This window comes from Macrobrachium rosenbergii, chromosome 58 (assembly GCF_040412425.1).
Source record: "Macrobrachium rosenbergii isolate ZJJX-2024 chromosome 58, ASM4041242v1, whole genome shotgun sequence".
NCBI lineage: Eukaryota > Metazoa > Arthropoda > Malacostraca > Decapoda > Palaemonidae > Macrobrachium > Macrobrachium rosenbergii.
The window spans coordinates 22,498,849-22,513,984 of NC_089798.1; the positions used below are offsets into that span (position 1 = coordinate 22,498,849).

Consider the following 15,136-nt stretch of genomic DNA (forward strand, 5'->3'; position numbering starts at 1 on the left):
AATGGAGCTAAATAAAACTGTAAGAAAATTACTGTGTTTTAATAACCCAAAGCATTAATAATAAAACATGATTAACAATATAGGGTACACAGACAAAAATAATTACACCAAGACACTTAAGGCTAACAAAAAGGGGGACAACATGATATGCAAAACGGTCAGGAGTCAGGCTGTGAAGCAGGCCTGACCTAAAGGTTAGAAGGCATGGCGAGTAAACGAGGCAGGCAGGCGAGAGAGGAATAAAGGACAGGATAAACTAAGGTTACATAAGCTAATCTAGGGCAGGAGGAACAATACTTCCTGCAGCCACTGTGGAGTATTTAAGAGCCTCTAGAGATTTAAGATAGTGGCGTTTGAACACTGTTGGTGATTTCCAGCCCATATACTTTTTAAGGTCATCAAATTTCATATTATTATGGAAATAATTAGTGGAGGTGGCCACTGCCCGAATATCATGTACCCTAGATACTGAATCCGGGTTTGTTTGCTTTATGAAATACAGTATTTGTTGCCTGATGGCCTTGCAAGAAATGGTTCCTCCATTTTCCCTAACAAAAAGAGGGCCAGACATTCTATTAGAAGTTCTATTTAAATAAGCTTTTAAAGTGTTAACTGGACATAAGGACAGATCCTGTGGAAGGGGAATAACCTTCCAAGGGGACCATCTATATTGTGGATCCTCATTCTTTGCTAGAAACTTGAGATCCGGAGACAACAGAACTTCTCCTGACGGGAGGAAATCAACATGGTTCGGTTCTCTAAAGAGAGCAGACAGTTCAGAAATTCTAGCACCTAAGGCTAGGCTAATTAGAAATAACGTTTTCCTTAACAGACTCGAGTATGAACACAGTTCATTATCAGTGTCTGATGCTAATTTAAGTACGTCATTTAAGAACCAGGAAACCGTGTGGGGACGGGTTTTTGGTCTAAGACGAGCTCATGCTTTAGAAATTGACGAAAAATATGAGTCTGTAAGGTTAATATTGAAGCCATGTAAAAGTATTTTTCTTAAAGCAGATTTTGCTGTTGTAATAGTACTAGAGGCCAGTCCTTTCTCAAATAATGATCTGAAGAAAGAGATTGCAAGGTTCGTGGTCATTTCCTGAGCTTCAGATTCCCTCAGAAACAATGCTAACTTTTTAACTGCTGAGTCATATTGCCTGAGGGTAGATTCCCTCTTGTCTGATTCTATGAACAGTGTATTAATAGGATCAATGTTTTTGTCTTTCTGAGCTGCAAACTTCATGAAGTCCATAAAGCTAGGGCATTCAGAATTCTTGAGGAAGCTGACACAGTCCGAGTTTGTACTATTTGTGTCAGCCTTGGACTGGGGATTTCTATGCGCCAGAGTTTCAACTCTAGAAGAAGAGGAAACCAATTGCTCTTCGGCCAGTTGGGTGCCACAAGTGCTACTTGACCTTTGAATGATCTGAGTTTGTGTAAAACTTTCTTTAATAGGTTTATTGGTGGAAACAGATAGATCCTTTGCCACCTGTTCCAGTCTATTGACATCGCATCCGTGGAGTGAGCTAGAGGGTCTAGATTGGGAGCAACGTAACACGGAAGCTTGTGGTTGCTCTCTGTGGCAAACAGGTCTACCTGGAGACCTGGTACCTGAAGACAAATCCACTCGAATGATGCTTTGTCCAATGACCATTCCGACTCCAGCGGAGTTGTCCTGGACAGTGAATCTGCAATGACATTCCGGACACCTGCCAGATGAGTAGCTGACAGGTGCCAAAGATGTTTCCTTGCCAGAGAGAAAATTGCGATCATTACCTGATTGATCCGGCTCGACTTGGAGCCCCCTCTGTTTATGCAATGTACAACTACTGCACTGTCCAGTACCAGTCTGATATGAATCTGCCTGGTTGGACGTAGTTTCTTTAGTGAAATACTGCCATTGCTTCTAGAATGTTGATATGGAACTGGCGGAACATAGTTGACCATGTTCCTTGAACTTTCTTGTGTTGGGAATATCCTCCCCACCCGCTCAGGGAAGCATCCGTATGGATCACTAATGATGGAGGGGGAAATTGGAGAGACACTGACCTTGACAAACTCTTGACTGTTGACCATGGTCGAAGCCTCTTCGTCAACACCAGCGGAATTAGGGACATCCTGTCTCTGTATCTGCTGTTGGCTCGTCTCCGCCATACTCTGTTTATATCCTTCAGTTTGGCTTTCAGCAGCAAATCTGTCACTGACGCGAACTGAAGAGAACCCAGGACTCTTTCCTGGGTACGACGAGAGGCTCTTTTGTTTTTGAGGAACTGCCTGGTAGCTTTGGCTATTTCCCTCCTTTTGGCTGGCGGAAGTGACAGTTTGTGTGTGTCCGGAACTAGGCAGGATTTCTTCCTGTTTATTTGAAAACCTAAGGATTCCAGGAAGCTGATCACTATGGATGTTGCTTTCCGACATTCCTTGGCGTTGGATGCCCAAATTATCCATTCGTCCAGGTATGCAGCTAACATAATCCCTTGGGCCCGTAGTTGTTGGACTACTGTTTCCGCCAGTTTGGTGAAAATTCTGGGCGCTATGTTGAGCCCGAATGGCATGACTCTGAACGAGTATGCCTGTTTCCCTAGTCTGAATCCTAGGTAAGGAGAGAAGTTTCTCGCAATTGGGGCGTGATAATAAGCGTCTGAAAGATCTATAGAGGTGGTGATGGCCCCACAGGGAAGTAGGGTCCGCACCTGCGAGATTGTAAGCATGCGAAACTTGTCGCATTGAATGTATAAGTTGAGACTCGACAAGTCTAGAATTACTCTTTGCTGGATTGAGTCTTTCTTCGGAACACTGAACAGCCGGCCTTGAAATTTCAGGTGTCTCACTCTCTTTATTGCCTTCTTTTGAAGGTCTTTTACAAAGTCCAGTAGGTCTTTGGATGGAGACTGATGGAATCTGACTGGCGGAGGAGGCCCTCTGCTCCAGCTCCATCCCAGACCCTTTGAAACTATGCTGTGGGCCCACGGACTGAAGGTCCAACGGTCCCGGAAGAGATGTAACCTCCCGCCCACCTGAAGAGACTCATTGATTGGAAGAGGGCTTACTTCCTCTGCCTCCTCGGCCTCCTCTTCCACGTGAAAGAGGTCTTGATGCAGTCCTACCTCTGAAGGCGGCTCTGGCTCTGCTTCCCCTCGCATGTCTGTTAAAGCCTCGAAACGCCCCTTGGCTTTCAAACGAAGCGTTGAAAGCTGGGGACGCTATGAAGGTTGGCGGAGCAAGGGTTTGCTGAGCCGGCTGCATCAGAACAAACTGTTGCTGAGGCTGGACTTTGCAAGTGGAAGGCTGTCCGATCTGAGAGACCGGTACAGCTTGAAGCATAGTTTGGGGGTGGGGTTTTCTGTACCTCCTGAACCTTTTCCTATCCCTGGCTTGAGGTCCGGAGGTCTCGGTGGCTTTCCTTTTAAAGGGGAGACCCCAGCGGGAGCGAAGGCTTTGATTTGCTCTGGTTGCCTCCGCCAGAACATTGTTGACCTCCTCCTCAGGGAAGATGTTAGGACCCCAGATAGAACTCTTCATGAGTCTATTGGGCTCATGTCTGATAGTGGCGTCCGCAAAGATATGTTTCCAGCAGTTTAGTCTCGCCACTACAAAGTCATACAGGTCCGATTGGAATGCCGCTAACAGGGATTTCGTCAGGACCTGGAATAGAGGTTCTTCAGCGTAAGTTAACGTTGTTACCTCAGTAATAGTGATGGAATGCAGGGAGCGACTCAACCTGCACCTAGCCTCGAACTCTGCCTTCAGAAGGGCCTCCGGAATCTTGGGAAGCTGTTCACTAAATAGTGTGGAGGCGCACTCGGGGTTGAGTTTACCCACCGTGAACGTAGCCGGAGCTCCTGACCAAAATTCCAAATCCCCGGGGAAAACGAGGGAGGTGGTATCTGTCTCCCGGAGTTGAGGCAGCGGTTTACCCTCAATTCCCACCTGATAAGTCAGAACTGCGATCTTAGTCGTGCAGGGGTTAGGGATGGAGTCACCTACCGAGAACATCGTGAAAGTCCCCTTAAAGGGAGTAAGCTTGGTATTCTCACACTCCCAGTCAGTGAGAGCGCGCATCAAGGTGGATTGGGCTTGGTCCCTGGGGAAGATAACTGTCTCCTTCGGGACCTTGTCTGATCTGATCCAGGCTTCCTCTGTTAGCCTGGCATAGCCTGGGTAGGGAGGCACCAGGTCGGGTGGAAAGAACTCCAGTTCCTCCAACCGACGAGTTCCCAAGCCCTCGATGGTCAGGGTATCATTGTGCAGGGGAGCGTGAAGAGCCAGCCGCCACGGGTTCCCCTTATCAAAGGGGGGCAGTCTGGAGGCATCCGGAACAACGTGAGATTACCCTGCTACTCCGGATCGCATAAACCCGGAGAGCAAGCTTTCCTGGGTCTGCATCCTTTGTGCCAATGACAGCACAGACTGACCAGAGGTCTCCAAGCTTGAAGCAAGCTGGGAGGAAAGGTCTTGAATCCTAGCTTCAACCTTCTTGTCCAACTTCTGCATCAGAAGTTCAGCAAAGGCCTCAGGGTCAAAGTTAGGCTGTGGGGGATTAGCCTTGGACGTCCTGGATCTCGACCCTTGGGGGGGGAGTAGCCTTACTTAGAGGACGCCACTGGTTTAAGAGCCAGTGACGACCTTGAGGGAGCTGGGACGGATTAGACCTTTGAGGTCTAGAGGACTTAGGTAAGTCCTTCTTTTTCAAGGATTTCACCTTGGGGACAACAGACCTCGACCTGTCCTCAAGGATAGCTGGTTTGGGAAATCCTTGAAAGGAAGAAGAGGAGGAAGAAGGAGAACCAAAAAGGGGACTACCAACACTCTCTCCCCCTGCCTCACTTACCACCTTACCTTCTACCTGGTGGTCCAAGTCGACGCTCATCGGTTCGAGGTGGATGTTGATGGCCGCCACCTCTTCCGCCACCTCTCCGCACAGGTTGTCATCTTGGGAGGGTTGCGTCTCTTCCCGGATCCGTTCAATTATAGGGGCGGCCAATTCCGCCGGCACTGCAGCTGAGATCCGGGCTCCGGGGTAGAGGAGATTGCAGATCCCCTCCGACAGGACGTACAGCTTGCCAGACGCAATGTTCCTCCCAAACCCACCGACCCATATCTTCAGGGTCGACAGCGAAGAGTCACGGGTAATTCGGTCAGACTGAAAGAAAGGGTAGGATTTACTGAAAATATTCTCCAATTACCGTATATGTCAATATAAGACATTAAAGTCAAAGGAGACTAAAGGTTAGCGGTCTTTTAAAGCTTACTGACTCATCCACCACTCGCTCGTACAGAGCGTAGCAAACTTCACAGCCATCTGGGTGCCAGATGGTCAGGTCCCCAACGCGGACCGAGCAGCCGGAGTGCGACCGGCACACCTCGTGGCCACAGGGTTGTTGGAGAGCCGCTGTGCACCCTGGCTCTTGACAGCGTACCATCTGTAAGTGGAAAGGCGGTACATGAGTAACGTCAAGTTAAGGCCCGCCGGAGTAGGTCCGGTGGTAATAGGATACCTTAACCTAAATTATGGGTGATGGAACATGCGTGTCATCAGGCAAAACCCGCCGGAATTAAATCCGGCAGTACAAAATTAATACACAGATTTATGGGTAATGAAACATGCGTTTCATCTGATAAAACCCCCGCCGGAAATGAATCCGGCAGCAGAAATAAACATAAGTTATGCTACGGAATGGTCAACTACTAATTATGTAAACATAAGTACTCTAAGATAGTCTGGCGCTATGGTACTCCGCCATGATTTGCCACGGAAATCTCGTTATGTCACACATTATGGTAACGGCGGAAGAGGCGGAGAGGAGTGGTCGCATATGGCTCAACTCTCAATGCGCAGGGCGGGAACCAGATAGTGGAAAGCGCCAACTAACCGAATACCATACCCACCGGAGTGGTAACGTGGACGATAACAAAGAGAGATCTGACACCTGGCGGAGACTGAACATAGCGGAAGTCATGATAGCATCCCTGGGACCGTGTTCGATGCTCCAGCTAACACTGGAAAGCGAACAAACGAAACACCGGCCGATAAGGGGAAAAGGTAGCAGAGTGGTGGAAACCCGGCAAACGGCGACCAGACGGGTGGGTAACACCCTCTGGAAGCCGAAAGAAAACTCCCCACGGGGTGCCGAACGTAAGCGATCGGTGTCCCTCTCGTAGGGAGATGTCTAGGTCACTCGCCAAAAGCTAACTGATCAGGTAAAGAAGGACTAGGCTACATACACGAAATGATCTGTGCAACCTTCGATCCCAGTCCACCCTCCAAAACCAAAGCTTTTTGGCTTGGGCAGGAAGGCCAGAATGGGTGCAACAAGGGGGGGGGGACCACATCAAGCCTAGCCACACCCTCCAAAACCGACAGCCTGGTCAGGTGGAAGACTATGAATTGAGGAGACCCTTCACTATTCTAACCTCACCCTCCAAAACCTCACTAGCCTGGTCAGGTGGGCATGGTCAGGGGGAAGGGCAACTACCTCAACAGCCTAACCTCACCTTCCAAAACGTGACGGCATGGTCAGGTGGGCCAAGAGAGAACGAGAAACTCCTCAACAACCTAACATCTCCCTCCAAAACTAATAAACGGCCTGGTCAGGTATTAAATGAGCAGAGAAGGCCAAACAACCACCGGAAGCGGGGTGCATGAGCATCTGGTCGTTCCCTTTTGTGGAAAAGAGCCTCCTGTCCAGCCCAACTCCCAAACCGACACGTTGGGTTTTTGAGCTTAGACAGGGTAGGCCAGAATATACCATCTGTGATGACAATCGCGTCTCCAATAAAACTAGGGCCTGACTGTTTTTTTCAAGAGTTTACTTTTTTTGTTTAATGCTAATATAAAAAGTTAACCATACCAGACCTGACTCGCTTGTAAATATTGTAAATAAATAATTTTAAAAAACATATATACATAGAATTATATACGACCCAGAGGTCTATAAATGTGTGACAGGACGGCTCTGAAATGACTCAGCTGTAAAAAAAAAAAAATATTTTTTTTTTTTTCAGAGAAGTGCCAGTGATGGTTTTGCGGGAAACTTACCTTCAAGTTTTTTTGTTTTGATCGTTGGTGAGCTGCCGTTTTCTTTCGCCAAAATGGGAAAATGGGGATACCAGCAAGATGGCCGGCGTTGAGTTTTTGAGCAGCTGCACGAATCACACAGTGTAAACTAATCATCATGAAAATATACATGTCATCCATCTGTTGTTTATTTTTGCCTTTTTTTTTTTGTTTAATGCTACATTTAACTTGCTTTTGTTTAGTGCTGCCTTTTTGGCTTATTTTTGTATTTATGGAAATGATTATGATTGTAAATAAATTAATTTTAAGCTCATTTAATACCAGTCATGACATGGAGAACCCCTAGGAATCACACATAAAACTAATCCAAAATATACATGTCATCCAAAGAAATGGAGAAATTATGATCAGAAAAGGGAGAAATTATGATCAGAAAAGGGAAAACCTCCATCTCTAGCCTAGATCAGTCATGATACGGGCTCCTTAACCTCCTACCAGCGAAATGGTGATTTCTATAAATAAAACTCCAAATTGAAAGGAGTATGGATAAAAACTGGCAGCAACTTTCTGCTAATAACATGCGAAGACTGAGGGTCCAGCATGGCAGAGGCCGACGCAGCTCACGTCCGGCTGCGTAGCGTTATTTACGTGGTAAACAATATATAATGGTCAAATAAAAAGCCTCTGTAAGAAAAAACCAAAAGGAGATGATACTCAACTTAGTTGGTGGGAATTCGGGAAGAGATGACATGATGAATCAGTTAAAAAACCAATAAACACAGCACCAAAGAAAAAACACGGTGTGTCTGGAAGCGTGCTAAATTGGAATGTTTACAAGATGGCGGCCGGGGTGGTGGTTGGCTGAGAGAAGAGGATGAGGTTTGCAACGGCTCCTCACTTTTCGGGGTTTTGAGATTGGAGAGCTCTATAGGGCGGGGGCCTGTGGTAGTGGCAACCACTCACCCTTTGTGTATACCGACACCATATAATGGCGTTTGATCTGGGGGTCGTAACCCTGGCATTGTGTTTAGCTTTTTCTCTGGTATATTTAGCAATACTTATACCTAGAAATATGTGCTAAAAGGATATTTCACCGGGTGACACAGGTCGAGCCCAGAAAATAAAATTTGGGGGTGAAGATCTACTTCAAAAAATAAAAATTTTAGGGCCAAAATAGAGAGTTAAGACCCTATGCCCCAAAGCCACTGCAGTGCCAAAATTGCAGTAAGTATGGGCACACAAAGAAAAATTGTCGTAATGAACTGGTATGCGCTTATTGAATATTTACGATTGGATGCAGTGTAGTAAAGCATAACATTTTAAAAGATCCATGGAAAAGATGCACATTCGTTATTTTGATGTTTGTATAATACGGCGGTGTTATGTGAAAATAGAATACAGTATAATGTAGGCTAGGCTACCGTATATGATATACGAAAGTGCAGGCCAGGCCTTGTTTGTTATTCAATTTCTCTTAATACTGGCTTATCATGTCAGTCTGCATCGAACCTGCAGAATTAGCTGACACTAATAATTACTATACCATATATGTATAAAGTATACTGTGTAGTGTAGGCTAGGCTACCATATATGTATAGATGGTACTGATTACCCTAGTGTAGGCTAGGCCATATTCGAGTTCGATTTTTCAACAAACGATGGGTTTTTTTTGGAACCTAACCCCATCGTAAGTAGGGGAATACCTGTATATATATATATATATATATATATATATATATATATATATATATATATATATATATATATATATATATATATATATATATATACATATATGAATGTCTTTTTCCTGTAATACTACAGTGTAATATGAAAAAATAAGAAGGCCCATAAAAACACTATTTAAACGTTGAAACCATATATTTAGGGCACTTGTTTCTGTGCCCCTGTTCACTGGTAGAATATGGACAGGTGGAAAGTTACAATGGTATATATACAAAAACATGAACCTGTCAGGAGGACATTGGAAATCGGACGCCATTGACACCTTAATCCTCGCACCCCTTTTGAAGAAGATGACCCAAGAAACGCGACCGCCAGATCCATCGCCAAACGGGAGCTAATGAGGCCAAAAACCACTAGGGAATTTGGTCAATCTCCTCCTTCTTAAGAAACGCCACCTCCTTAACATCGGAGGCCTAAGGCCACACCTTCATGTTTTTGTATATATACCATTGTAACTTTCCACCTGTCCATATTCTACCAGTGAACAGGGGCACAGAAACAAGTGCCCGAAATATATGGTTTCAACGTTTAAATAGTGTTTTATGGGCCTTCTTATTTTCATATACATATATACATACACTAGCTGAGTAACTTGGCACTGCCTGGGAAAACTGAATGACAGTCTGTGTGTAGAGGGAGGGAAAAGGGAAAGGGTTATCACTTTTATCCCAACATTACTGTGATGACTGTCCCTTCTATCTAGGTGTTACTGTGGTGACTGTCCCTTTTATCCAAGCATTACTGTGCTGTCAGACACTTTTAACCAAGTATTACTGTACTGGCTGTCACCTTTAACTAGGTATTACTGTAGTAACTGTACCTTTTATCCAAGTATTACCATGCTGTCTGTCCCCTTTCTCCAAATATTACTGTGATGACTGACCCTTTTATCCAGAAATGACTTTGTGGTGACTGTCCCTATTATCCAGGTATTTTTGTTCAGTCTGTCCCATTTATCCAGGTATTACTGTGGTGACTGTCCCTTTTATCCAGGTATTACTGTGGTGGCTGTCCCTTTTATCCAGATATTACTGTGCTGTCTAACACCTTAACCAGATATTACTATACTGTCTGTTACCTTTAACCAAACATTACTGTACGGTCTGTCCCTCTTCTCCAGGTATTACTATGGTGACTGTCCCTTTTATTCAGGTATCATTATGGTGACTGTCCCTTTTATCCAGTTGTTACTGTTCTGCCTCTCCCCTTTATCCAGGTATTACTGTTCTAACTCCCTTTTATCCAGGTATTGCTGTGGTGACTGTCCCTTTTATCCAGGTATTACTGTGCTGTCTGTCACCTTTAAGCAGATATTACTATGCTGTCTGTCCCTTTTATCCAGGTATTACTGTTGTGACTGTCCCTTTTATCCAGATATTACTGTGGTAACTGTCCATTTTTATCCAAATATTCCTGTACTGAAAAGCATTTTCAATAATAGTGTACAGTATATTTCTGTGGTCCTGAGTACATGAAATGGGGAAATGATAAACCTGTAGAGTTTATTTACCACATAATTTACAAAGGGAAGGGGATTGGGGCGGCAGCACGGGTTTGAAATCTGTCCTATTATCTAAGTTGGGTCAAATGATGGCCATGTGCCAAATTTTGTCTAGATTGGTCGAGAGGTTTGGAATACTGTAACGCACCAGCATACAAACTATAGTCAAACTCAGCCTTTTAGTCCGCTAAGGCGTTGGCCTTTGTTTACCCTGGATTTTTCGCACCGTTGCCACGTCTCCCCAGGTAGGTACTTCCGCCACACCTCTCTCTCTCTCTCTCTCTCTCTCTCTCTCTCTCTCTCTCTCTCTCTCTCTCTCTCTCTCTCTCTCGTGACTTTGTAGAGTGTAGGGATTTCATTTCTTTCGTAAAATTCCAGTACAGTTCTTCTCAGGACACACTTACCAAGTCATCAAAATTCGTAACTGTTGTAGGCTGAGTTTTTGTCGGTGAATGGAAGATAGGTTTCTTGTGTTCAGCCTCTGAACACCATTCTTGATTTGCTTTGGAGCAAATCCTTCTAACTGTCCTTTTGCTTACTTTGGTGGCTTTGGCTGTCCGAGCAAGGGCTTGAGTGGTTGGTAACAAAGGTGCGCCGTTGGCCTTTTCATCTAAAAAGTACCGATTGACATTGTAGATTATTTCCTTCGCTTGACTGTGCAGGCGGGGGCAGCGAGAAGTAGATGTTTACATGGTGGGTTAGTGACACGGAATGACCTTGTCTGGCTGAGGTGGCAATGGCGCACTGACCCAGCACAGCGGTGTTGTCAAATCTCAGGAAAACATTTTTAATAATTTTAATTTCCCCAGCAAAAACTTAGTCATTCTTAAACATATGGAGTTTTATTATAAAACAGAGTAATTACCTTATATTTAGTTAGTATAAAAAATATCAAGAGACATTTCGTCATCACTGTTTAGAGAATTGTGGCATTTGTACGGAAATTCTGGGCTTAACGCGGCCACCGCCTTAGTGGCCAAAAAGGCTGAGTTTGACTATAACATACAAACAGACATATATGCAGTAAACCCCTGTATTCGTGGGGGTGCGTACCACCCCCCGCTAATAGCTAAAATCCACGAATGCTTGAAATCCCTATAAAAACACTCAGAACTACCTATTTTGATAGTTTAAACTCAAAAACCCTCAAAAAATACTTATACCTAACTATTTTAACCCTTAAACGCAGACTGGATGTACCATACATCGACTAAAATTGTCTGTTGGGTACCGAGTGGACGTACGGTACGTCGACTACAAAAAATTTCAACCTTCAGTCAACTTTGACTCAACCGAAATGGTTGAAAAACACAATTGTAAGCTAAAACTCTTACATTCTAGTAATATTCAATCATTTACCTTCATTTTGCAACAAATTGGAAGTCTCTAGCACAATATTTCGATTTATGGTGAATTTTTTAAAAAACTTTTTCCTTACGTCCGCGCGGTAACTCGGCCAAAAATTTCAGAAATTCTTTCGTCATTTTGTCGTAATTTTTGCCGTTACATAAAGTTTTATATAAGAAAATGTGTGCAATTTCATGTAAAATACAACAAAAAACAACCCATGGTTGTAGCACTTATCAATTTGGAAATATTTTCATATAAATCGTGATGTGCCAAAATTTCAACCTTCGGTCAACTTTGACTCGACCGAAATGGTAGAAAAACGCAATTGTAAACTAAAACTCTTACATTCTAGTAATATTCAATCATGTACCTTCATTTTGCAACAAATTGGAAGTCTCTAGCACAATATTTCGATTTATGGTGAATTTTTGAAAAAAACTTTTCCCTTACGTCCGCGTGCAGTAACTCAGCCGAACATCTCAGAAATGCTTTTGTCACTGTCATAATTTTTGCACCGTTTTATATTAGTCGTTACATAAAGTTTTATATATGACAATGTGTGCAATTTCATGTAGAATACAACAAAAAATAAATCATGGTTGTAGCTTTTATCAGTTTTGAAATATTTTCATATAAATCACAATAAATAGAAAAAATTCTACCTTCGGTCAACTTTAACTCGATCGAAATGGTCGAAAACTGCAATTGTAAGCTAAAACACTTACAGTCTAGTAATATTCAATCAATTACTTTCATTTTGCAACAAACGGGAAGTCTCTAGCACAATATTTCAATTTATGGTGAATTTTTTAAAAAAACTTTTTTACGTCCGCGTGATACAAATTCATGCATCATTTTGTGATAATATTTTCTCTGTGTTGCTTTGATCATTTTACAATTTGTTATATACCAAAAAAATCGCAATTTAGTGTACAATACAAAGAAAAAAAAATAACTCGTTAGCTTTAACTGTTTTGCTCACGGCGTGATTTGTATTTTTGTGCTGTCATATATTTCAATATTTTTATATGATAATGATATTTTTTTTCATTTCTGATGGTTGCATACTAAACTTCAGGCAGTGACAAAAAAAGGAATCGAAAATGAACTCTTAATCTTAAAAACTAAGCGTGCTGTGATTTTTTGAAAAAAAACTTTTTTTCCGCTTCGGCGCTAACTCCCGAACGCCGCCGACATACGACAGACACTTTTGTAAATAGAGGCTCGGCGTTTAAGGGTTAATAGTTTTATCACAAAAAGTCCATTTAGTCATGAAAATATGAAAATACAGTAATTAGTGAATAGTTCTCAGTGAAAAATACCACGAATGGGCAAATTTTCTGCGAATAATGTGTATATACATTCCACAGAGAAATCCGCAAATAGTGAGACTGCGAATACGGGAGGTTTACTGTATATATTTGTACTCTATTTATATTTTTAGATATTTCTCATATGAAACTCCTCTTAAATTTATTTATTTTTGTTTCCTATTTTATTTTTCCTATTTTAATTTATTATGGCATCAATAACCTAGATTAGAAATTGTAACAGTGTGAAGAGGTGTGAAAGTTAGAACAGAATCAGTACCATCAAAACCAACATTTTATGAACAGGACATACAGTATTTCAAAATGTAATATGCCTACCTCCCTTTCCTATAAGAACAAACAGACTTGAACAGCAATAACCTATCAAATATTAAAGCTTGTAATTTTATAGAATGCAAAATGATAAAGCACCATGGAGAATCAGTCAAGCAGATGTTTGTACATACCTACGTAATGATGTAAAGAAAGGCAGTCACACTCAGATGATGATAATACAATATGTACTTGAACACAAGAGGACACACATTTGAAAATATGTAATACAGCAAGCCACCCATATTCACGGGGGATGAGTACTGTATTGCCAAACTTTAGCTGTGATTTTCTCCACTTTTTAATTTTGCCGCTTAACTTCCTCTGCAACTAACCGCCTCATATATTGTGGTGATGGGGCCCTGTGGACATTGTCAAGTGTCAGATAAGGTAACTGCAGGTAATCAAGGGACTTGTGTAAATATTTAGCATTTAGCGTGTAGTTTTAGTTTTTGTCTCAGTTTTGTAGACATTAATATGACTCCTGTTCATATGATTTATATTTTTTACATTTCAGGACCATCTTGAGGAAAAAGAGAAGCCATTTTATGAGGATGAAGATGATGAGGAGACTGCAGTTGAACTTGACAATAGCAGAAGACCAAAACCCATGGATCCTGATCACAGACTTCTGCTGAGGAACACGAAACCACTACTGCAAAGCCGCAATGCTGCTGTAATCTTTTCTTTGTGTTTTTTGTTGTAAAAGTTACTTTAGCAACAAGGGCTAGTATATGTAGAGGGAGCATTACAGTCGACCCCCGACTATTTGCAGTTCAGGATTCTCGGCTTCACCTAATTGAAAATTTTTCTGTGGAACATAACTCCAAATTCATTGTGTACTCAGGTTCAGATAAATTCATACAGGTGGCATGTATTCCAGCTTTGTCAAAGAATACAGTACAAAGGAAAAGTAATACCTGAAATTTAATCGTAACAAGTCTACAAATGCAGACTGGAACTGTTCCAGTTGGCACATAAGCTAGAACAATGACACTAGTTTTGTTAACAAATAAAAAACTTGCATAATTTTTTATGATAAAAAAATTACTAATTTTAAAATAATGTTAATGTAAACAGTAATATATCAATAAAACTTTTTTTTTAAATGTTTGCCAAACGATGTACCAATGTTACCCCTATCTATGTTAAAAGAAAATGGTAAGGCTTGAATGCTCTATGAAAGAATATGTGCATGCCTGGATATATGGATAACTTGATTAGTTTTTGCCTTGGTAAGAGTAGCAGTTGTAGGAGTGTTCGCTCATGGCTGTAAGCCATATATTTTTAAGGGTAGTGTTGTAAGATGACTTTGAAATATTAAGTGTTTTAGGATGATAGTTTAACCCTTAAGGAACAGGCTAAACATATATCAAGCACACCCCCAGACTGGGCAAACTTTAAGGCTGGCCAGTTTAAGAAAAAACACATCAATGGAAAGAGAAAGATATGCAAATGGTGTAAGAAAAAAATTCTAAAAATTTTTCTGTACCTTCCACAGGAAGTTGAAAGTGACTATTTACAACCCTGTGTGGGGCCTCTTTTACAAGACTTGTAAAAATATGCTAGTTTTACCAAGTTATGCATGTTTTTCTAATATTTTATTTTACTTGTAAAATTATAATTACAGCTCACACAGTATCATAACAGATAAGAAGTAAAATCAGTAAAAAATTTTGAGTATATTCATTGTAAAATATTTACGAGATTTAGTGGGATGGGGATATGCAGTAACTTTTTTTGCAAAATTACAATCATAGCTGACATACTGTTATAAAGGTAAGAACTAAAACCAACAGCAGTCCCTGGGCATATTTATGTGCAAATAAATAAAAAGATGTCCTGGAGCTGCGGAGAGGCAGTACATTCCCCTCT

At 42.0% G+C, this 15,136-nt stretch overlaps 1 protein-coding gene across 1 annotated transcript in view; it reads left to right on the forward strand.

Moving 5' to 3' along the window:
* rb (adaptor related protein complex 3 subunit ruby) overlaps window positions 1-15,136 on the forward strand; it is an 819,028-nt gene that overhangs the window by 279,952 nt on the left and 523,940 nt on the right. Inside the window, exon 7 of the mRNA XM_067101830.1 lies at window positions 13,779-13,937. Coding sequence (XP_066957931.1) covers window positions 13,779-13,937 — 159 coding nt within the window. The remainder of the gene's footprint in view (window positions 1-13,778; window positions 13,938-15,136) is intronic.